Source organism: Doryrhamphus excisus, chromosome 2 (assembly GCF_030265055.1).
Source record: "Doryrhamphus excisus isolate RoL2022-K1 chromosome 2, RoL_Dexc_1.0, whole genome shotgun sequence".
In the NCBI taxonomy this organism is placed as follows: Eukaryota; Metazoa; Chordata; class Actinopteri; order Syngnathiformes; family Syngnathidae; genus Doryrhamphus; species Doryrhamphus excisus.
The window spans coordinates 8,506,908-8,531,151 of NC_080467.1; the positions used below are offsets into that span (position 1 = coordinate 8,506,908).

Below are 24,244 nucleotides of genomic sequence, written 5' to 3' on the forward strand. Positions count from 1 at the left end.
TATCCCAACTGACTACGGGCGAGAGGCGGGGTACACTCTGGACTGGTGGCCAGCCAATCACAGGGCACATATAGACAAACAACCATTCACACTCACATTCATACCTATGGACAATTTGGAGTCGCCAATTAACCTAGCATGTTTTTGGAATGTGGGATAATGTGGGAAAATAAAGAAAACTGTAAAGTTATTATTTAATTTTGTAATTCATAGTTCAACACAACAGTTGGTGCCATTTTTAAATTAGTGTAGCATGGCAAGCTAGCACGCATTATTAGCACCTAATATTTATTGGGAAAGGGCAAAACTTGAAAATAAAAACTCTCGTAGCAAAACAACACTGTTTTTAATCTTTTCAGCCTTTTACCACAAGGGTTTGAAACATTATTAAGCTAACCTATGCTGTTAGCTAGCATGGCAGCCTAGCTTTCATTGTCAGCAAGAAAGATGATTGGGAAAGTGCAAAACTTAAAAATAAAAACTCGTAGCAAAACAAAACACTGTTTTTAGTCTTTTCAGCCATTTACTACAAGGGTTGGAAACATTATTAAGCTAACCTATGCTGTTAGCTAGCATGGCAGCCTAGCTTTCATTATTAGCATTGGGAATGTTTTTTCCCTCGTTTCCAACTAAAAATCCCCCCTTTTTATTACACCATTTTTTCCAAAATTTTAGCTAGATGAAAGATATTTAGGCATCTGGTGTAGTCAACAAGGGGAAGCTCCATAAAAGCATCCATACAGCAAAGTGACACACACTAATGCATATTCATTAGCCTCCTCTCACACATAAAAACACACACACACACAGTGTATACATGCATAGACGCACTAATTTAATCCCTGTGTGTGTGTGTGTGTGTGTGTGTGCGAGCGCGCACAGAAATATGTAATCCTGACATTTAGTCAAGGGAGATTTGGGGAGATGAGGAGAAATTCTAGCGCTGGGCTCGAGCTGGGCCCGGGGCGAGCTGGCAGACAAAAGGACAGCGGCAGGCGGCGGGGCTGGGATCGGCAGCGGCGGAAAGGTCATCTCCGTGAAAAGGCTAACGTGTCATTGCTTTTGTTCCCTGGCCCTCGGAACATATGTTTGGCCCTCCTCCATGGCGGCCCCTGCTATCAAGATGAAATCTAACCTCCAGCCCCCTCTCCGAACATAAGATGAGACACACATGCATGGACACACGCGGCGCTTGTTTTACTACACAACAGTTGTTTTGGATAAATTGTCTTATCACTCACACACTGCTGGAAAGCAACACTGTCAAAGAACACCTGTCTGCTTTCTGCTTCTGTACACACAAGTCGAGATAAGCACGGTGTGTGTGTGTGTCACAAAATAGATGATATGAGCAAGTGGGTTGTGTAAGGAACTTCTATTGCAGAGCTTCCGTGTCTGTAGCTGACTGACTGATAGTTGTTAGACCTTGATTTTAAGATGAGTAGAGAAGCCTGCCTTAATTTTTTTTTTTTTTTTTTAAACATGGTGGTGGCGGCACGGCGGTCGAGTGGTTAGCGCGCAGACCTCACAGCTAGGAGACCAGGGTTCAATTCCACCCTCGGCCATCTCTGTGTGGAGTTTGCATGTTCTCCCCGTGCATGCGTGGGTTTTCTCCGGGTACTCCGGTTTCCTCCCCTTCCTCCCATTCCAAAAACATGCTAGGTTAATTGGCAACTCCAAATTGTCCATAGGTATGAATGTGAGTATGAATGGTTGTGAATGAATGAATGAATAAACATGGTGGCCGCTTTTACAGTTCAATTGTAAGCACACCCATATTTGCTAAATCAAGGAACTAAGGTAACCAAGTGTTTCTGCATCCAAATTCAATAAGAAGCTATATCCTTGGAATAACATCTATGATATAAATCATAATAAAAGTTCATAAATCAAAGACCGTTGACAAATCGTGGCCAATGAAAACACAACTTCTATAGCGGAAGTAAGAAAACTTGGGGATAATGAGGAAAATCAGTTCAAGTTAAGTTCTAGCATGTTACTTGAGCCAGATCTGCAGCATAGATTTTACAATGCGGCGTTATGACTCATGTTCATCTCAGACATCCACGAGAGAAACATGTTGGCAGGACTTCTTTCACTTCCAACGATAAAAACCAAAAAAAAAGTATAGTTGTGCAATGTATCACCAGTGGCCTTTCACGGCCTCCCTCTTCCTCCCACTGCTAACATCCATGGTAATTGCAAGGAGCTGAAGGCACTCTATTCAAAGCCAGCGTTTTGGGAAGGAAAACTCCCATTAAATAGATATTAGAATAAAAAATCGAACTCTTCCCCAAGGCGACTATATAAAGTAAGTCTTATGTAACCACATTCCAGCACTGGATTTTACACCTCAGGTAACATCCCACTAGTAGAAATATGCTCAGTGATGGAATAACGTGACATGTTCCTCAACACCTGGATGATGTTGTAAGAGCATGTGGCTTCCATTGAAACCACATGGAAGGAAATATCTTCAGTGATTTCGTGAACGAAAGTAAGAAACTAATCACTATTTAACGCAGTGCCATTTGTATCCGTGCATGTATACTTTATAAAAAAATGATTTTAGTGTTTAGTATGATACTATTGCTATTTCTTTCTTAGTCCCAGGATAATCCTAGTCATGTAAACATAGTAATGTTACGGCTATCTTCGAACAATACTAGTACTTTTATTGATTTATATCTAGTACGACTTAATTCCATTTATGTGTGATTTAAAAAAATAAAAATAAAAATAAAAATAAAAATGAAAATGAAAATGAAAATGAAAATGAAAATGAAAATGAAAATGAAAATGAAAATGAAAATGAAAATAAAATAAATAAAAGTAAAAATAAAAATAGAAGAAAATAATTCACTTTTGTTTACAAAAATGGCTGCATGACGGACGAGTTGTTAGCGCGCAGACCTCACAGCGAGGAGACCCGAGTTCAATTCCACCCTGTGTGGAGTTTGCATGTTCTCCCCGTGCATGCGTGGGTTTTCTCCGGGTACTCCGATTTCCTCCCACATTCCAAAAACATGCTAGGTTAATTGGCGACTCCAAATTGTCCATAGGTATGTGTGAATGGCTGTTTGTCTATATGTGCCCTATGATTGGCTGGCCACTAGTCCAGGTTGTACCCCGCCTCTCGCCCAAAGACAGCTGGGATAGGCTCCCTCACCCCCCGCGACCCTCGTGACGATAAGCAGTAGAAAATGAATGAATGTTTACAAAAGAATTCTTTGAAGTCTTGAAATTGTTTTCAAATAGCAGTACTTTGTAGTCCCACTTATTTAATATTTGTATTACTTTGTGTTCTTACCTTTTATCTGTTAGGAAGCAAATGCCGCCTTTCCTTCTGACCATCTTCTGATGGGTTTGGTATATACAGTCGTCCTCCATTTTGGCTGTCAAATTCCTTCATTCAGAGCAAATGCTGAAACAACAACAACAACTGATCAGATTGTGTGATCAGGGTTGGAAGGCATTCATTGGCATATGCCGACCACCTGATTTTTCACATAAATCGGCCAATAATGATCAGTGGCTGATGGATGGGAGTATGTCTACTGGTAACTATTACTGTAATCGCAAATACCCGTTTGATGTAGTTGGCCATATGCAAAACATTCTGATAAAACTGCATTTCCATCCACCGTGCAGCCCAACCTTCCAACAGGCTGTTGTGACGAATCAGGTGAGACCATGGTGACATGTGTGTGTGTGTGTCAAGGGAGGAGAAAGGATGTCGTAGGTTGCTCTCATTAGCGGAAACAAGAGCCACTGTCACTTCTAGATTGTAACTAGTTGCCAGACAGCAGGGACAGGCACTCATCTTGGATTTCTTTCTACACAAGTCACACAGCCATGAACCCTCGCCCCTTTGTCAGCGTCCCTCTTACAGCAAGTGCCAATCATGCTAACCCACATTTACATAAAGTCTCCAGCGATCCACGAGACGTCGCCTTGGCGGTGGTCAAGTCATAGCAGGTAAGAGCAAGGAGTTACCAAACGCTGCGTGACAACCGTTCGTCTTTCTGTCTTCTATTCTGGGGCACCCGTTCCATTTTGGGTTTAATAAATTGCCACTGGTGCCACCTGGGCCCTTTACCCTCCGCCCGCCTCGCACGTCGTGAAAAAATCATGCCGCTGAATGGAAAACAACACTTGAGAAGGGGAGGATAAATAAATGATGGTGTCGGGGGCAGAGTGCGAATAGCAGTCCTGGAGCTGCAAAAGAGGATAGAAGAGGAAGGGGAAAGTGATTAAGACTTCTCTTGGCCTCTCCTGGTGGTCTCTGTGGACCCCACGGATGAGGCTGAGAGCGTGGAGAAGGGACAGCCAAGCTCTCAGCCTCACATCAGGCTGTCGCCGTCAGTGATGCCCGACCCAGGAGACCACAACTCATAAAAGCTATTATTGCGCAGATGGTTTGTGCTCTTTTGCCTTAAAAAAAAAAAACAAAAAAAACAACTGCAGCTTGTTGGAATTCACATCCACTCAAGCTCATTGTTCAGAGCAAAGTGTTGCAGCTTAAAGTGACCGCTAGGCTTGATTCCTTGGGCACTAATTCTACAGGCGTGCTGCTGCTTGCTGTTGAAAAAGGAGCTATCTCACAATCAGGGCGTGAAATGCTAAAGAGCTTCCAGCCAACGCGGCTTCTGCATGGTGTTTTCTCCCAACTAGTGTTCATTTGACATTTAGTAAATCATTACTGCACTCATGCCCTTCAGGAACATACACACACACACGCACACACACACAAAATCATCACGTATACTGGAGACACACACAAGCAACCTTTATTATAACTTAACAAGTTAGGTGACCTGATTTCATTTGTGGCCAAAATGATGACACATTTCACGGAGAAGTGTGTGATCAACGCGCCTGCGGTCATGTTGCTTTATAAAAAGGTGAGGACATTTTATATTTATTTAACACAAAGCTACATTTGACAGATGGGTCAGTCTTGTGAAAGGGGGTTCGCCAAAATGTATTAGACAACAAAGCAATGTTTAATTAAAGTACTTTAAACGTACCTTAAATCGGTACAAACATGCTCCAAAATGGTGACGTATCCTGCACGCAACACGAAGCAGGCGGATGGAATCTGCTTCAAAGTCCTTGCAAAACTCAACAACACTGCATCTTCACTGTTTTATTAGAGCAACACACTTGTCTGTGGAAACATTATGGGGAGACACCCAAAGGGTATTGATTAGAAAATAACAGATCAGGAAAGGACCTCAATTAAAAGGGGATACATTCAAATAAATAGGATTTCCAATTGACAGAAAGCACTGTTGGAATTCTGGATGGAATTCTTAGAGCCATCTGAGGTCAATTCTAATGCGACATCAACGTGTGCGCCTGGCATAACTGGTGTCCGTGTTGCCTCTTGCAGGCCCTGTCAGGCTTTCACACGTCTTCCACATGTGCTAAACTTCCTCGCGGCACCCGTCCCTCCAATCATTGCTGGGGCTGAGGGACAAAAGCTGATAAAAACCCAAACAATACGGAGGGCCACACATCTGTCCACTCGCCTCTCGTCTTCGCTTGCCCGTCTGACGGCTGACGGACAGCTGACGGCGAGGGTTAGACGGACAGGAGACATTTTTGATTCCTTCATACAACATTAGATTCCCCCTTGCACAAGATAACATCATCAAATACAAAATTGGCTTGGAAAATTATATTTTTTTACAAACTTCATAGACAGATGACCAGATGACACTTGGATATCAACACCTATCAATCTCAAGATTACTCCTCATAAGTCAGCAGGGAAAAAAGCTTGAACGTGGTCGGATTGTTTGGCTGCTGAGATTGGACTCAGTAAGACGTCATTTTAAACGTCTTAGAAGATCCGGAAGGTTATGGAACAAAAAAGTCAAGTAAAAAAAAAGCCTAAGTCAGAGGATCCGATTAGCAATTCCCTTCTATGGAGCTAATGGAAGTTCGGTTTGTGCAGGGGTGTCAAATGGCAAATGGCCAATCAGGTTTATTTTTAGCTATGGTCTTGGACTTTTGATCACATGATGAACGTTTTTTCATTTTAATGGTTGTTTACAATATATTTCTTACTCAAAACCTTTTTTTGTCTCAGGCTCATTTCTTCTCTTGGAATCTTAATCTTAAGACCCAAAAGTGCAGAATGTAAAGTGTTGCAATTTTTCACCTGGCCTTAACAATTTGACCTGGAGTGTATAGTTCCTCCATCATGTACACTACCACTCAAAAGTTTGGGATCACTTGGATTTTTTTTTTTTTTTGGCCAGTCTGTGATATGGCTTTTTCTTGGCAATCCTGCCATGAAGTCCAGCATCATGAAGTCGCCGCTTCACTGTTGATACTGACCCTGGTGTTTGACGGGTACTATTTAGTACAGCTGCCAGGTGACGACCTGTGAGGCGTCTTTGTCTTAAACTACACACTCTCAGATATTTGTCTTCTTGCACAGTTGTGCATCGTTTTTCTGTCCTTGTTAGACCCAGTTTGTGCTGCTCTCTGAAGGGAGTAGTTAACAGCATGGTAAGAGATTTTAGTTTTAGTTTAGATTTTTAGATGGGTTCTCTAATAATCTTTTATCCTTATAAAATGATGAACTTGGATTAGCAGCCATACTGCCATACATCTGCACACTGTATTTGTATATAACTCTGGGTAAAACTGTTGATTTTGTTAATACTTGGGTTGTTTATATTGTTTATTTTTCTATATTGTGTATTTTGTACTGCTTAACTGATTCTGTACTCTTGCTGCTGTGCAATGCAAATTTCCCCACTGAGGGATGAATAAAGGCATATCTTATCTTATCTTATCTTATACCAGGAGATTGATGCAGAGGACTGACAGTTGTTGATAGTAGGCCTCTATGCAAAAATGTACATCCTCCTTTGAAAATCATCTGATTAATTTTAAATGTTTGTGAAATGGAAAATATTGTTTGTGAAATTCATGAAAATGTGTTTTTCTTTGGAAAACAAAGAAATTTGCAAGTGATCCCAAACTTTTGAGCAGTAGTGTACGTTCAAGGTGACAAGGTTTGGTACCTCCACTGGTGAGAGTCAATACAAGAGTAAAAACTGCCTTTGCAAGGATAAGTTTTATACTAAGCTTCATTGAAGTGCGCACGTGTATCTAATTTTGTTTCAGATCTATACCGAATGTTAGCAAATGAAGCTGCTGCTGATGTTCTTCCATCGTAATGTTTTACAGTAGGGCTGCAAAGAGCTCCTAATGTCTCCTGCAGCACTCATACGGTCCACACAGCCTCCTTCTTTTAATCCATAAGCTCTTAAGTCGGCCGTCTACGTGCCGGCGTGGACAGTCGTACCCGTTAAAACGATAGAAAAGGCAGCCCCGCTATGTTCAATATGCATTCTTAATATCAAGGAGCGGAAAGTGGAGCAATATCCAGCATCAATTAAAGACGGAACAAGGAAGCCGTGGCGCTAATGTTGGCCTTGAGAGGCTTGAGTGAGCAATGATGTGCAATCAATAGCATTAGAAAAACATATCGTTTCTGTGTCATTTTCCACGGCAACACAACACGTATGGATATTAGATGTGATTATACAAATATAAAAACGGCGCTTCATTTTTCCCAGAGACACGGAGCCAAGACGAGTGTGCTAATGCTGCAGAGTCTCTGCCTTGCCTCGGAGCACTTTACATATTCAAACTACGCTCCACATTGACGCTCGTCCAAGTTACGTCGGCCCGACACCTCATCAGAGACGACGCCAGGCAGTCGTCTTCTCACTGACAGTGAACATGTTTATTATATATGGGTGCCTCTGTCCACGTGCCCCCTCGTCCTACGAGGAAGGAACAGGCGACGGTGTTCCCGGTGCCAGAGGCGCTACTGTAGGAAACGAGAGGCGAGATGCTACAACTCACACGGTGTTGACCTATTGCATTCACCCTCAGGGTGTGAATGAGTGGGAAGGGGAGCTGTGTTTAAGCCATGTCCGCTGTGGTGGAAGTAACCTGGTAGTGAGTGGACAGCATTAAGGGAGAAGACGAGGATAGAATGTTATTAGGATTACTCCAAAGGAGTCTACGGATGTCTTAGAGGTAAGGACAGGCGCCATGTCCTTACGTTCACCCCTCACATTTTATCAACTCTTATGTTGCAGTGTGGCTGCACGGCGGACGAGTGGTTAGCGCACAGACCTCACAGCTAGGAGACCCAAATTCAATCCCACTCTCGACTATCTCTGTGTGGAGTTTCCATGTTCTCCGGGGTTTTCTCCGGGGACTCCGGTTTCCTCCCACATTCCAAAAACATGCTAGTTTAATTGGTGACTCCAAATTATCCATAGGTATGAATGTGAGTGTGAATGGTTGTTTGTCTATATGTGCCCTGTGATTGGCTGGCCACCAGTCCAGGGTGTACCCCGCCTCTCGCCCGAAGACAGCTGGGATAGGCTCCAGCACCCCTCCCGACCCTTGTGAGGATAAGCGGTAGAAAATGAATGAATAAATGTTGCAGTGTATCCACTTAAGGCCCAACACTATAGAAATGAAGCTTGGATACACATGTTGGAATTCTCAATGAACCGCAGCTACCCGATGCTAGGAGCACTCGTGCATCCCCACACCATGACACTGCCACCATCATTCTTGACTCTATGTTGCTACTCACTTGGGTCCTTGGGTTACGAGCAAGTTCTGTTCCTAGACTACTGGAATTTGAGTTCATTATTAATAACTATAACAATTAAAACTTTGTTCATACTTCACACATGGCTCCAGTTACGATTCATCATCATTTCAGCAGACAAACGTTTCTGACAGACACTACCTCAAATGGCTGAAGTATCAAACAATATTTTGATTTGAGAATCAGTTGTACAGCATGAATAGCCGGGATTGGAAATATCGATATTTTAGTATCGATCCACACAAAAATGGCTTCACCAGCTGGCCAATGCAACAGATGTTATTATAACCGCTTATTAAAATGCACTGGAAACAAAAATACTTTATTGCCCCCAAATATGCCTCTAAAGTAGGACAAAATACCATCATCAGTCTACCTCAGAAACCACAATTCAGTCAACATGGAGGGATGAAATCCGGATATACTTTTTCTTTAGCTTTTTGAGGCCCAAGAGAAGAATATACACAGGATTAAAGACATTAAAGATGACAACATCACCATATGCATTGTGATTTGTTATGTTGATTGGACACAGTTTTACAATGGTTAACTTGTTTTTACACTTGTATGATTTCCCAAATTCCCAATTCCAACCTATATGAACACTCTTCACTCTTTGGTCTGCATGTACGTGTTTTCTCTGGAGTCACACTCGCACACGTGCGCAACAAGAACAAAAACCTGTGTTTGCTAACTCAATATCGCAACCCCTGACCCGCCCCATGCTGTGCCTGCAGTAGCCTTTCTTGTTACATTTTATAGGGTCAGGAGTTCACGGTCCATCCATCAACGTCCAACAGGCTTTGGGTGTGATGCTTATTTTTAGTCAAAGACGCCGTGGAAGCCAGTGAATGGGATGAAGATTTATTGTTTTGGTCACCAAAAATTGGACCAAATGAGTCCGCCCGGGGTCACGAGGCAGCGCTCCCTGGAGTCACACCAATATCACTTCCAGGCCTGACCCTTGTCGTTAATGATCTAACACACTTTTAAGCAAAGCGGCCGCTTAGTGTTGGATCCACCTGTTGTTAATTCCTGCTTTTAATGCCTCAAAATTCACACTTAATTACTAAACCCGTCATCATGGTCTCCAGGTGATACGTCGTCTGGGGTCCTGTGTGTGTATGACAGGTATATGACGGAATTAGGATACCGCATTATTCATTTGTTTGTGGAAACCAACTTTTCTACTCTTGAACCACTGTGCAGAAAAAGGTGAAAATTTGCCAAAACATCCACCCCTGCTGTGTTGTGTGTGCTATTATTTTTCCAACAACTACACTGCACAGTGGCGCTGTTATTAAAACTCGTAAGACAAACTGACTTGAAATTTCTCACACACACACTGCAAAACATACTATAACTTCGAGGTTTTTTGACCGATCACAATGAAATTTGGTACACATCTTGAGGGAATGGACAAGCACATATCCGTGAAATTTGAGCAAGATTGATTGAAAAATATGGCTACCATCAAGCAAATTCTCTGTGCTACTAATTATTGTCTAAAGACCACAGACCTTTGTTAATATCTGTATTATATGTATGCTAGCAGGTCGTTCAATGCATTTTGAGCACAACCCATAGGGCGCGTCGCAGATGTTAAAGTCATGGGACGGGGGGGGAATACACAACATACAAAACAGCAATTTTAAGCAGCAAATGTTCTTTTACGATCAAAATGGTTTTAAAAGAAATCTAATCCCCTAATCTTGCCCAAAACCAAAATTCTGATATGAGATATTTAAGAAAATTGCTTCGAACAGTGTTTTCATGCACAATCCATTTTAATGGGATTTTCTCTTTGATCTACTTCAAAATAATCCATCACAATTTGAAGGGTACAGGTTGCTTGCATTACTGGGATTAATGAAATGAAACGGGAGGGGTAAAAATGGGCTCGGGAAAGGGACTGAAGGAAGGAACTTAAAGTTAACCCTGACAAAAAAACACCAAAATAATCGGATATTATTATTTTAACTTTTTTTAAAGCTATTTTTATGCACAAAGGAAAATTAATTTATGTTCCATATATTCTTGTCAACATATATTTGTATTTCCCTTTCTAAATTGTGTTTTTATTTTTTATTTAAGCCGTCCATCCATCAATTTTCTATGCCGCTTACTGGGGTACACCCTGGATTGGTGGCCAGCCAATCACAGGGCACATATAGACCATACCTATACCAATTTAGAGTTGCCAATTAACCTAACATGCATTTTTTTGGAATGGGTACCAGAAGAGAACCAACACCCAGGGAGAACATGCAAACTCCACTCTCCAGCTGAGATTTCAGCCCAGATCTTCTTGACATCTTGACTGTGTGGCCAACATGCTAACCACTAACCACTGTGCGGCCCTTTTTAAACTGAATACAATGAAAAAAGAAATTTAATAATGCTAATAATACTAGTAATCAAGCAAACAAATCCCTTGTTAAAGTTCCACTCTTGTTCTTTATTCTTAAACGGAACCAAATGTAAACAAACAAGTAGAGTAGTGTTTGATGTATTTGCAAGGTTATCCTTCACCATAACGCTTTACGCTTTATCTGCCCGTCTCCGCTCCCACTCCGTATTGTTTTACTTGGCTACTTGTTCCACTACTGTTTTGCCAATAGTCCAGTCAATATGTGTCCTCGGCATTGGGAATAAGAGACTTAAAATGCAGTAAATGGAAGGAAGTCCGAGCACTGGGAATCCTGCATGGACTCTCAAAAAGTCTCTGGAGATGGACGCCTCACCTTTTTTTTTTGTTGCATGTGATGATACAGTAACAGAAACCGCATTTGCACGTGACTTCTCACAAGCATGTAAATGTGTCAGATGGATTCAGAGGTCCACACACACATCGAATGGATATGGAGACAAAGGCACACCATTGCCTATATTAATTTTTCATAACATCATGCTCAATACAAAATGCAATAAGTGTTTCTTGTAAGACGACTCCCAGGCACTTATAGCACTTGAGCATGCGGCAAGGTACTCCTCAGAGGTCCGGCATACAGTATACGTGTTTGTCTGACTTACTTTGACTCCAGGAAGCTGACATCTGATGCTGAAGACGCCCGGGGGCTGACAGGCTGGTAGGTGGAGGACATGGGGACAGTGGAGTTGGGAAAGTAGACTTCATCTTCCACAAGCAGATTCCATCATTTGCTGCAGAGGAAAAACATTAATCATGTTCTCCAGCAGCATCATACGCAAAAAATGATGAGTCTTTCATTGTTTATCACCCGCTGCAGCTTTCGCTCATCACATGCTCTCTCCAGCGTCTACTGTTCTCATGACCTCCACCTCAAGGCCTTTTTAGTTAGCACATTTTGTCAAGGAAAAAAACCCACCACAAAAAATTACAAATTGACACAATTCAACTCTTCCCAGGCCTTAGATCATCCTATTTTCCGGGGTTTTTTCCCCCTACAGTAAAAATCCCCGACAAAAATAGTCGGCAAGTCACAAGGAGTTTGATTAAGGTCATGTAGCATGGGGAACTTATTCTCACTACAGCTTAAAAGGCACATTTTTCCACTATAATTAATAGGCAACTGAAGTTGTGGATAGTAATTATTTTTTTGTACAAATTATGCAAAAGCAAAATACAAATGCAACACTTTGCTTTTTCTCCAATTTTTGGTGCGTTGACTCAAAGATAGAAAACACTTTCTCCATTCACAATAAGTCAATATTCTTCAAATATAAAGACATAGTAATCGATAATTCATGACTAATTATCAAAAAGCTTATCAAACAAGTTGCCCACAATTAAAGAAAAAAAATCATCTTTAAACCAGGAATTCCCTAAAATAAAAATACAGAAAATATATACGTATATATTTTGTTTAGCTACTTAGTTTTACTACAATTTAAAGGAATGCACAATAAATTGTACAAAACTAAATATTCTCTGATTAAAAAATGAATAATAAACCATAAATTAATCACATGTATATTGTACAAGAAACCTTATTATTGTAACCTTAATATAAATCTAAAAAAAACACAAAAGAGTAAATCTAAATCTTATTTTTTTGTTACCAGAAAATTAAATATCATACATTATGACAGTAAATCATAATATAATTACAGTACATGGAATCATACATAATAATATATTGTATATGTAGAATTCAATATAACATCTCTAAATATATATAAAAAGTTCATATTATGCTGCAATAAATAAACACCAAAAATACATAAAGTTGCCAAAAAGGGTTCCCGTGATATTTATCGTCTGTTCTGAATGTTTGGCCATAAATAGCACATTTGTCTTTATGTTAGCTTTCTGGCTAATTGGTACTACAGCCAATGCATGGAATCCTGGGATTTGCACGGGTCAGCTGAACGTTTGGCCTTGAGAGAAAAGCGACATTGACATGCAAATGATTGTCTCCAACTTTATTGAGCGGCTACATTTAAGTTAATTTGCTGTTGGGAGTGGCTAATTGAAGTAGGCTCCTCCAGTAATTCTTCAGGAGTCAATGCACCTGATTTAGAGGACGGCCTGCTCGTAGATCTCTTGATTGACAGCTCGGTTACTGGGTGTGTGACATAACAGGAAGTGAGAGGCAAGGCTGTGGACGTCCGACATCCACTTTCCCTGCAGTAAATGGAGAACCTTCAGTAGCAGGTAAGTCTCATGTCGCGGGTGAGGGGGGCGGGGGGGCGGCTGACACGGTCGGCGAAGCAGTCAAGTATTGTTTCAGAAGCTTCGGTGGGGGAATCATAAATGTTGCACGGGGGTCTTATGAAAAATGCAGCGATGATCCCTCCACTCGCCCACCTCCCCGAGCTAAAACTGAACACTGATGGACCTCTGGGAATGAAGCATGTTAGTGTAGCATCTTGCTAGCATGACTGCAATCATAACAAGAAAAGTGCTTTATAGGGATGACAAATGGAATACAGAAAGCAGCGCAAAAGACTCGACTGGGCACTGCTTATCTTTTGGAACAGTTGTTGCAGATAACGCCATCCTTCTACACCACTATGTACATCTGTGTAATACTTGCTTTTTATAGTCAGTATAGTTACTCCAGACCCCATTCACTGTGCAATATCTGATCAACCTCCATGTGCAATATTAAGGGCTCTAAATACAATATACTAAGTTCTATGTGATGTATTTCCATAATGCCTCATATTAACTCTCTAACAAGATCTCAGTGTATAGACTGGTTATATTTCTCATCTCGTTTCATATTATCTACATACTGTATTGTATATAACTCTGGGAAAAACTGTTGATTTTTGTTAATACTTGGGTTGTTTATATTGTTTATTTTTCTATATTGTGTATTTTGTACTGCTTAACTGACTGTACTCTTGCTGCTGTGCAATACAAATTTCCCCACTGAGGGACGAATATATAAATATCTTAATTTTAATCTTAATCCTTGGCATATTAGCTTCCTTTATGGCTAAACCAACACAAACTCATTTATTTGCTGTATTGCTCTATTGTACAATATGTAAAAAAAAATAAAAAAAAACATGAGTTCCAGCTCCAGCAACTACTGTATCTCGATGCTGCTTCAGTCACCATTGTTCACAAGTTTTTACACAGGGAACTAAATAGCTAGTCAATAAGAGTAGTGCTTGCTCACTCTGCCCCGAGTATCCTGGCAGAGAATTGCAAGTCAAAGAACTCATCCACGGTTGTTGTCGGACAATCCCAGTATCATGTACCTGTTCCTGATAGGTGTATCCGTACACACACAAACATCCTTTTTTGTGTTGTCCCATCACACTCCAAGCCACTTATCTTTATATTGCGTGTGTGCGCGTGCCCGTTTGCCCTTTTACAGACGTGTGTGAAGGACCCAGCCCGGGGGGAGGAGGGGGTGCCTCGGAGTAAAGCGTCAGGCCATAATTGGGTTACGGCGTCCAGTGATGGATTAAAGCACAGCCGGAGAGACGCTGCAGCAACATTAGGGTGTCTGAGATGTCAGAGTCGGAGCGCTCTCATTAATCGCCCGGGCCCGTACATTACTGCATTAGCTGTATTAGCAGCTCCGACTCGCCAAGCACTTTGGGATTTCTCGCTGAGGCAGGACACATTCCTGTCTTACACTTCTGGTAACTGTAGCGAGAAGTGGGCTGGGACTCGGATAGTGGGGGGGGGGGGCAATTAGACAGGATGAGTATGATTATTTATTCATACCTTTTTGGCCGTGTTATGATAAGATGCAAAGTTGTGGAAGTTGGACGATGGCAGTAGCTGCTAATGTCATTTGAATGAGCAGAAGTTAGTAAGATATCGTGGGAAAAAAAAAATGACACACTTTCACGTGAACTGCAACACATCGGAAAAGGAGTAGGCAGAAGCAGATTTTATTTAGGTATTTTATTTAGCTAATTATATATATATATATATATATATATATATATATATATATATATATATATATATATATATATATATATATATATATCACTATATTGACGGTTACTATGGTTACCCATTATGTCATAGTATGGTCATCTAACCTTGTTCTTCGGTACGTGAAATAAAATAAAATAAAATAAAATAAAATAAAATAAAATAAAATAAAATAAAATAAAATAAAATAAAATAAAATAAAATAAAATAAAATAAAATAAAATAAAATAAAATAAAATAAAATAAAATAAAATAAAATAAAATAAAATAAAATAAAATAAAATAAAATAAAATAAAAATAAAATAAAATAAAATAAAATAAAATAAAATAAAATAAAATAAAATAGGAAAGCAGGAAGTGAACAAATGTAACAGTTACTGATTGTAAAAGTGCCAGATGGAGGGGTAGTATTTAAGCTTTGCTTCTTCCTACTCCCTTTGGACATGTGGAACTGTGAACTGATTATGTGATCACTCAATTGTAATCTGATGCATGTTCAAATGAAATTAAACCATTACCATTATCATAAATGGTTACCTTTAATGTAATCATAAAGCAGCATGGTCTCTGATAGTGTAATGGTTCATATAGCTGATTTTTTGGAAGTGGAATGGGACTGATTTTGACGTAATTCCTCATTTACCTGGCGATCAGTTGAGAATTCAGTCCGCCTTTTGTCCTAAATGAGTTGGCACCGCCTGCCTTCTTTTACAAAACTTGTTAGTTAATTTACAGGAAGTCCAGCACACACATCCGTCATCCTGCTTCCCAATAAACTAAGAGTGTGTGAAAATTGATTTTGAGGATGTACGTTGTGTGACCTCGACCCCGACTGCCGCCATCTCAATCAGTCCCCTTTTCTTCCATCACTCACCTCATCCATCCCCATCGCAGTACAGATATTTACACCGTAGCGGTTATTAATAAGCCTAATAGGAAATAGATTTTGGTGCATTGGTCGTGATGCTGGAGGTGACTGAGGAGGATGATGGGCGGGGCCTTGATGAGAATGTACATATAAAACGCGTGTTCTAACTTTTTCCAACCAATCATAGAGATGTTTCATTTTGTAAACAACCCAAGCTGCTTCATCATCCTTGGTCGCTAGCAAAACCATTAAGGGAGGAAACCGGAGTATAAAACCGGATAAAAACCCAAGCAGAGAATCGAACCCAGGTCTTCCGATCTCCTGACTGTGTGGTCTACATGTTAACCATTTGTCCACCGTGCGACCCTCTTTTTGCTGTTTGTTTTATTTAATGTTTAACTGTACTTTACGATGTAAAAGTACAGAAAAAAACAAGCTATGGTCCGTAAATATCCCCCAGGCCGCACTTTGGCCACTCCAGACATACAGGCTAACATTAGCACTCCCTCACTCACTCGCTGGTTGTGAAGTGAGAGCTTCATCACTCATTCCCGTCCATCCTTCTAAGCAGTCGTCCTCCTGGGGCTAAAATATCTGACTTAATCATAGCTGATGAGCGTCCATGATTACCTCAGCTCAGCTAAGCCGTGGTGTCGGTGCTCACACAAATGTCCCATCGTATTATTTACCGGCCCCCTGGTCTCCAATTGCAAGGTCGGCCCGGCCCTCTCCTGGTTTCTCACCATCAGTGTCGGGAAGTGGTGTGCTATCATAATCTGTCTTCATCAGATATCTCATTCATTAGAACCCAGTTGAGATCGTTTTGTTTGAATGATCACTTCTCATTTATTCCGCAATGGCACAAGAACGGAGTTCGCGAGAATGAAATGTTCAACACAGGAAGTGAACAAACGGTCGAAGAGATGAGCACGGCTTCTACCTGCTCCTTTTTGGCCATGTTGGATTATGAAGCGTGAGTATATGATTTACTTCAATGGAACTTTCTTAAGTATGTTGAAATAAGATCCAACAAGACAGTAGACGTATTGTTCAACATCTATATCCATCCATCATTTACACAGGATGACAGAACACAAGTTAAAATGATAGAAATGTCAATTTTAACAGTATGAGGCAATTTACGGTCTTTGATGGCAAAACTTTACGGGGCTGGCCTGAGTCCAAACGTCTGTCTTAAAAGCGTTGGTAACTTACGTGCTTGTAAATGAAATGTGTATCGGGCGGAATTAAAATGGACCATTCCCAGGCAGGGGAGGCGGGGGGGGGGGGGGGGGGTGTCGTGTTTTTGCCGATTGCCATCCAGTACATGCACACAAAATGGCTCTAAATAATAGTTTCTGTGCGCCTTTATTTATATTTTTCCCTCAGTATCGAATTGAACTTAAACTGTAGCAAATTGAACATCCATCCATTTTTTTTTTCTAACCAGTCACCCGTAGGCTGGATCCTATCCCAGCTGACTTTGGTGCCAGCCAATCACAGAGCACAACCATTCACACCTATGGACAATTTAGATTCTCCACTCTTGTCCATACGTGTCTCTGTTAAACCATTCCCCCTGCAACTCGCGCTAACAAAGGAACCTTTAAATCCTATTCTAGTACAGCCAATAGTATTTCTCACCATCTTTGTCAAACTTCCGACACTTGCCACTTTGTTTGGCACCATGGTGACATATATTGCATCTGACCACTCAGCAGAACACTCAGAAATACACAGTGCACTTGAATGCCTCACCAAAGCAACATACTCCCTGCTTATTAGGAGAAAGAAAGGACATAGAAAGATTTTTTCATCGTTCCGTGTGCGCCCTATGACCAAATAAACCACCCAAAGACTAATGATGAAGATTAATAAAGGATTTCCAGGCTGTAATCTGTCCATGGTGTCCCAAACCACGACTGATTCACAACTGCAAAAAAAAAAATGACGTATGCGATAAAACTGCTGTATTTTGTCATCATTTAATAAAGTGGCAATGGGGGTCATGTTTTTGCAGCTTGCTATCCTGTACGGACACACACACACACACACACACACACACACACATTTTGAATCAATTGTTGTCTCCGCTATCAATCCATATCTTGTATCGTTTGGCTTGGTGATGTGAATAACTTGGGCTACGACGGGCCTTCACGGCAACCCGATGCGTTCGCTGGTGTCAAAGTGTCAGAATGAAGTGCTGCCCGCTCGGGCCAGCTTCTCCTTTCCTTCGCTCGGGTGTAGCTCCGATTTCATTTGCCTGTAACTGTTGTGATGAAACATTCTGCGGTCTGTCATGCAGGACTCTATTTTCAACGCAACTTCCCACCAAACCCCCTTTGCAAGCTAACGTTCATAATAGTCTTGTGGGTGACATGGAGCCGAGTAGGCAGGAATTAGAGCGGCATTCAATGTGCATGAGTGCTCAGGTAACCGGCAGGTGTAATTAGGAAGTGTCCCTTATCCCCGGCCACTTTCTCCCCTTCACCGTTAGCTTTGGCACGAGTGGCAGAGAGGGTCAGTGTTTAATAATGAACAGGTCGAGCCGGCTGTAAGGGATACATGCACCTGCTTTATGCATCAGTCAATTACCTAATTAGAACGCTCCCACAAGGGGAAAGCTAATACCTCATCCTGGAGTTGGAAGACAAACCTCTTCCATGTGAATGGAGGCGCTTGCTAGGCTAACAGATACCAGTGTGTGTGCATGTGCTTTTGCGTGTGAGAAGAAGCAGTAGCGGTGGAAGAGGGGTGGGGGGGGTCCATCCATCCATCCATGCAGTACTGTATTTCCTAGCACAGATCAGGTAGCAAAGGACGCTCATGGGAAATTGTGCTCTTTGCCGCCGCGATCTAATAACAATCCGTGCTCTACCCATGGCCGCCGTCATTCGTGCTGGTGAGAGAAAGTGATCTTTGGCGGACACATGGCGGGTTTTTCCATGTCCTTTAACCTTTCAGTCAAAACATAAATTATACAAACCAGGATGGATCATCCCAACTCACACAAACTCAACCCTTTCCCAAAAAGCCTTGTATCTTTGTCCAATCTTCCCAACTTCCCCGCACATTTTGGCCAATGAGTGTTTAATGTGTGGTGTTATTTCTAAATGGGTGTTTTTTGGCGCCTGTCTGAGGACGGCAGATGAAATGTACCTATTGCAGCTAATTCTGGCATATTTACTGTCATCCTTTTGCTCAAATGTTTGCTCAGCAGGGCCGTGGCCACCCCCCATGGAGCCAGAATGGTACAACTTTGATCACGTGACATTTTGATATGAGTCGACGGCGAGGTACATAGTCAGTCAACTATTCTAACGAATCGTCAGTCAACTATACTAGTCAATTCTATAATAATAATATATTAATCGGTTTACATTTAAATAAATAAATAAATATAAATTAAAAAAAAAATGAAAATGAATGAATAAATGAATTAAAATAGAATTAAATTAAATTAAATTAAATTAAATTAAATTAAATTAAATTAAATTAAATTAAATTAAATTAAATTAAATTAAATATACAGTATTTGCCTGGTTCAGTCTATAGCATACACTATTTTAAGCTGTGAAATTATCTTTGTATGGATTTGTATGGTTTCTTCATGTGAAGGCTGAAGGTGACGGAGTGGCCAAGGATACTTTACAAGACCCAAAACATGTACTACATATTAGTCAGTACCCGTCCTACAAACTGGTAATGGATTACCAGAGGCTCTCTTGTGCGTAGATGAGTTCCGGCGTCATACTGAACGTTTATCCCAAACAATCCCTAATCTGATCAAGCCTATTCTAATCTACAAAGATCACTGACAGGCAAACGAGACCTCCGCCAAACTGCCCAGTCACGTCTCAATAGAATAACAGGTGACATTTTGTCGGGGGAGAAATATTGATCAAGTGTGGGGAATTGCACGCACGCTAATTAAATTGATTTACTGTGTATTAATGTATCATCATCCACGAAATAGAATACAGATAAATACAAATGGCCTAATCTTACCTTCGCCTGCCATACGGTGCATCTAATCTATCTTTAGAAATGATCATCTGAGGATTAATCCCCTTTTATTTAGCTTCCAAAAACGATTCTGATTGGACTTTTGAAATGGGGGGCCCCCCGCAGTACAGGTTGTTCATACACTAGTCAAGTGCCCACGGTATTATGATTCCCGTATCCAATCACGAAGGCTCAACAGTTACAGCTCGACATAGCACAGATGTGGCCACTCTTGACCAGAGAGATGATCAACATGAATCAAACCCCAAATTAAAGCAGCAGTATGGCTTGTCAATGTTGATTGGATTCCATTGTCGGGATGGTATTCCTACATTACTAGCATGTTGTAGCCACAATCCACTCAAGACGTTTCTCAATCTGGGCTAGCAAAATTGAAATGTTCCTCAATCTTTTTAAAATGGTGCCCTTTTTTTTTTTTTTTTTTAAAAAGCAGTGTTTCAATTCCTTTGCAAATATAATAGCAGGATGTCATTATAGCAACTGCTTTGTCTGCACTGTGGATTTTACATTTATTTTGGGAAAAAGTGATTGCCCCCTTCCTGATTTTTTATTTTTTTATGCTTGTCACTCATAAATGTTCCAGATCACCAAACAAATGTACATATTAGTCAATGACAATACAACAGAAGGTTTTTAAATCACATCCAAACCTACATGGCCTGTGAAAGAGTCCTTCCCCCTCCTTTAAAACATAGCTGAGCTTAATTGAGGTCTATCAACCTGGAAAAGGTTATAAAGCCATTACTAAAACTTTGGGACTCCAGCAAACCACAGTGAGAGCCACTGCGGCAGGACAATGATTGAAAACAGTCCAAGTTCCTGACCTGAATCTTATTGAGATGCTGTGGTATGACCTTAAAAAGGTGCTTCATGCTGGAAAACAATTCTGCAAATTTTTTGGGCCAAAATCTCTCTATATCGCTGCATGAGACTCATTGCAAGTTATCGCAAACACTTGATTGCCACTTTACCAGTTATTAAGTTTAGGGGGGAAATCTGTCTCACACGTCTAAATGTTTCACATCATGAAACAAATGTAAATATTAAACAATGACAACACATACTGCTCATACTTGGCAGAGCTTTACACCAAAAAAACAGTTTTTACAAAGTGGTGGGTGTCTGTGAAGAAAGTTTATCTTTCATGACATAACAAAAAGCCACAACTGGGACTGTTGGAGTGCTTCTTCCCTCAAAAGTGAAGCAAACAAGTGAAGGAGATGACTGATTATTCTCACGTTTGGTGCTCATAAACCGGCCCTAGGGACGCATATTACTGTTACTACATCATTAAAAAGTCCATTTTACTATAATAGGGGACCCGAACTGTCCTTTGACTGAGAAATAGCATCATCAAAACTGAAACGTCTACCAATAAAGTACGTAAAATGACCTCTTAATTCCCTGTAACTCTTGCACCAAACATTCCCTTTTGGAGGAAATGGGCAAGAAGAAGATAAGAGCAATTCTACTCCTTTGGCTTTACTTCAAAAGTGGAGAAGTTGTAATAAAAATCATTTTAACAAGCAAATCGGATGAAGGCGAGGGTGAGCTCTCTCTCTCTCTCTCTCGGAGACTGTCATGTTTGGATTTGACCCGACTGTGACCTGGCCCCCTTCCTCCTGAACTACAGAGAAGGATGCGCAACAGCTGGTTTAGCGCTAATGTCCAAGTCAGACAACCGGGGCAAAACAACTTGTAATTATTAGGGAGTTTATTCCTTTGTGTGTGTTGGCAAGAGTAAGCAAAAAAAAAAAAAAAAAAATCACAGATCCAGGTTTTTTTACTGCCACCTACAGGACTGGTGTGGAACAGTTTTGACAATTTAAGACAAAATGTTTTCAATGGCCTAACCGTGGAACATGTTTATAAATATATTTATTTTTAAAAGCGGTAGAAAATGAATGAATGAATGAATTATTATTTATTATATTATTTATTATATTATTATATTTATTATATTATTTATTTGTATATTTATACACATTTTATGAATGATTTTTATTAATGAAATGAATTTATATATTTATATTTATATTTATTTTAAACATTTTACAGCACATTTCTCACGCATTTCATTTGCATTGACAAATTACCAGGTCATGGTATTTTATTTGGGAGACACTACTATATACTAACGGCTTGGAAGGACTCCAAAATGTCAAGCTTAGGACTTCACTTCAGGCTTGACTTGGACTTGGACATATTTACTTCTCTCTCTCACCTCTGGTTTTTAGTTCAATTATTTATGGTACTATAATACATACAATGCTTTAAGGCCAACCATAAGAAATACATCAATAAGTTGAAGCAATGATAAGCGCTACTTTGTGGGACGTGAGCAGCAACTGTGGCGAAGGGCGTTTACAAAAAAAAAAAAAAAAGGCAGCAGCAGCCGCAGAGATTAAGCAGGGCAGCTGAGGGTTTAATCTCTGCCCTTCACATCTAAAGACGCAACTCCTGCTTGGATAGTTGAGAGGTCATAAAGCGATCACAGCAAAGAGAAGGCGACATGTCCCGTCTATGATTAAAACAATAAATCTGATTAGGCCTCTCCTTTTTTTTTCCCCCTCCTTTACAAGGACTCTACGAAGACGTCTTATTTCATTTGTCTCCCCAGGTGCTGCACGTGAAACCCAATAGTACGTAGATTAAAGTGCCAAAGCGCCAAGAGGGAAAAAATGCTTTTAGGAACCCTTAAAGTGTGTTTAACAGTGTGTTTTTAGGGCCCACTAAAACCAACACACAGCAACACATGGCCAAGATGGAGACCGCAGTGTCTTACGGTGGACGATGGATGGGAGACGAGATGGAGGGAAGGATCGACAGAATGGGGGACTTGACACCTGGTCTAGAATGTGTCAAACTTTCTGATCATACAGTATACATATGTATGAAAAGAGAGCTTGGAGTTCCCGCCCCATCGCTAATAGTGTATGTGATGTGGACCAGCGCTCCTGAGTCTGAAGTCCCTGGGCCGACTTCACGGATATGGCAACACAAACCGAAACCTGACTGGACAAACATATCTAATGCACACCATCACCACTGGAAGCAGTGCAGACGAGAAATGAAAATATACGATTGGTAATAATACAATTTCATGGGATGCTAAATGTAGGCCACTTCTTCTGGTAATGGTTAGGCCAGCAGAGAAGGTTTTGCTGGCCCTGAATGCACGAATCCTGCTACAAACACGCAAATTCTAACAAGATCCCAATAAAACAGTGACCTGCACATAAAAAAGTCTGAGTGAACGACGCAATGGATGCCTCATATAACATTTGTGTCCATGTTGAGACCTGAAGTACTGGTACGAACACGCAAGTATGCGCCAAATTAAATTGTGACCTACACATAAAGTCTAGACGGTGGATGAGGTGCACAATAAATCTAATGTATCTTCAGTGTTCCATTAGTGGATTGATACAAAAAAAACTTCATGACCAATATAAGAACATTCTATATTTAATTTGTATTCACTGGGAGGAATCTTGTGTGAATATTGTTTTATTTGGTGAAGAACACAGAGAATACAACCGAGGTAATATTTCTGACAAAAATGTTTTTTTTAGCACAAAGTCACAGAGGGGAAAAATATAATTTGATTTAATTATGTTCTTTTTATGTGGTTGGGCGACTGTCAAGGGTGCCCGTGACCCTTTCATACCTGAGCTTGTAAAAGCCGCCACAGGGGGTCCCTGCAACAAGTGAAGAAATGGAAGCCATGTGACACAAGACAGTGCCTATAAATATGGCCGAGATCAGAGGGGTACTTAATGCAGGGGTGGGCAGACGCCTTTTTTACCAGTGCGTCTACAACATCTTAAAAAGGTTCTGTCGTGTCATATGAAACCAATAAAACCCTGAATAACTTCCTCCCTGATGGGGAAAAAAGGGCCTGCGCTGAGACTCTTCACAGGGCTCTATCACACCAGACTGCCTTTTGCCCTTTTGCTTTTTTTTCTCCTTTTGATTTATTCACCTTTCTTCCTTTATCTTGTGCCTTGATGCTTGGTCTCTGTGCGCATTTGAAAGGCTGCTGGTTGACTTTCTAAATGAAAGAGGCCAACAGCAACCACAGCAGAGTAAATACTGCCTTGATGAAGATTCACAGCAAGGTATTAAGGTATTATGTTTTATATCAAATATGTTTATTTTTGAGGGTGGTGTGGAATTGCACCCGCAACGCAACAGCGCTGCAACTTAAACTCAATTGAATTTGTCTAAATATTGGAACGTGAAAAGCTTTTACTCGTAGATTCTTGTATTTTACATGTGATTTAATTATAATATCAT

General features: G+C 40.7%; 1 protein-coding gene across 2 annotated transcripts in view; it reads right to left on the reverse strand.

Moving 5' to 3' along the window:
- Positions 1-24,244, reverse strand: part of LOC131114699 (uncharacterized) — a 234,994-nt gene that overhangs the window by 114,584 nt on the left and 96,166 nt on the right. Inside the window, exons 5-6 of one of the 2 annotated variants that reach the window (XR_009122017.1) lie at positions 11,693-11,821; positions 3,311-3,424 (exon numbers count right to left, since the gene is read on the reverse strand). Coding sequence is in view for 1 of the 2 variants with exons in the window: in XM_058064339.1 (XP_057920322.1) it covers positions 11,693-11,821 (129 nt within the window). In the remaining variant the exon portion in view is untranslated. The remainder of the gene's footprint in view (positions 1-3,310; positions 3,425-11,692; positions 11,822-24,244) is intronic. The other variant, XM_058064339.1, reaches the window with a different exon arrangement.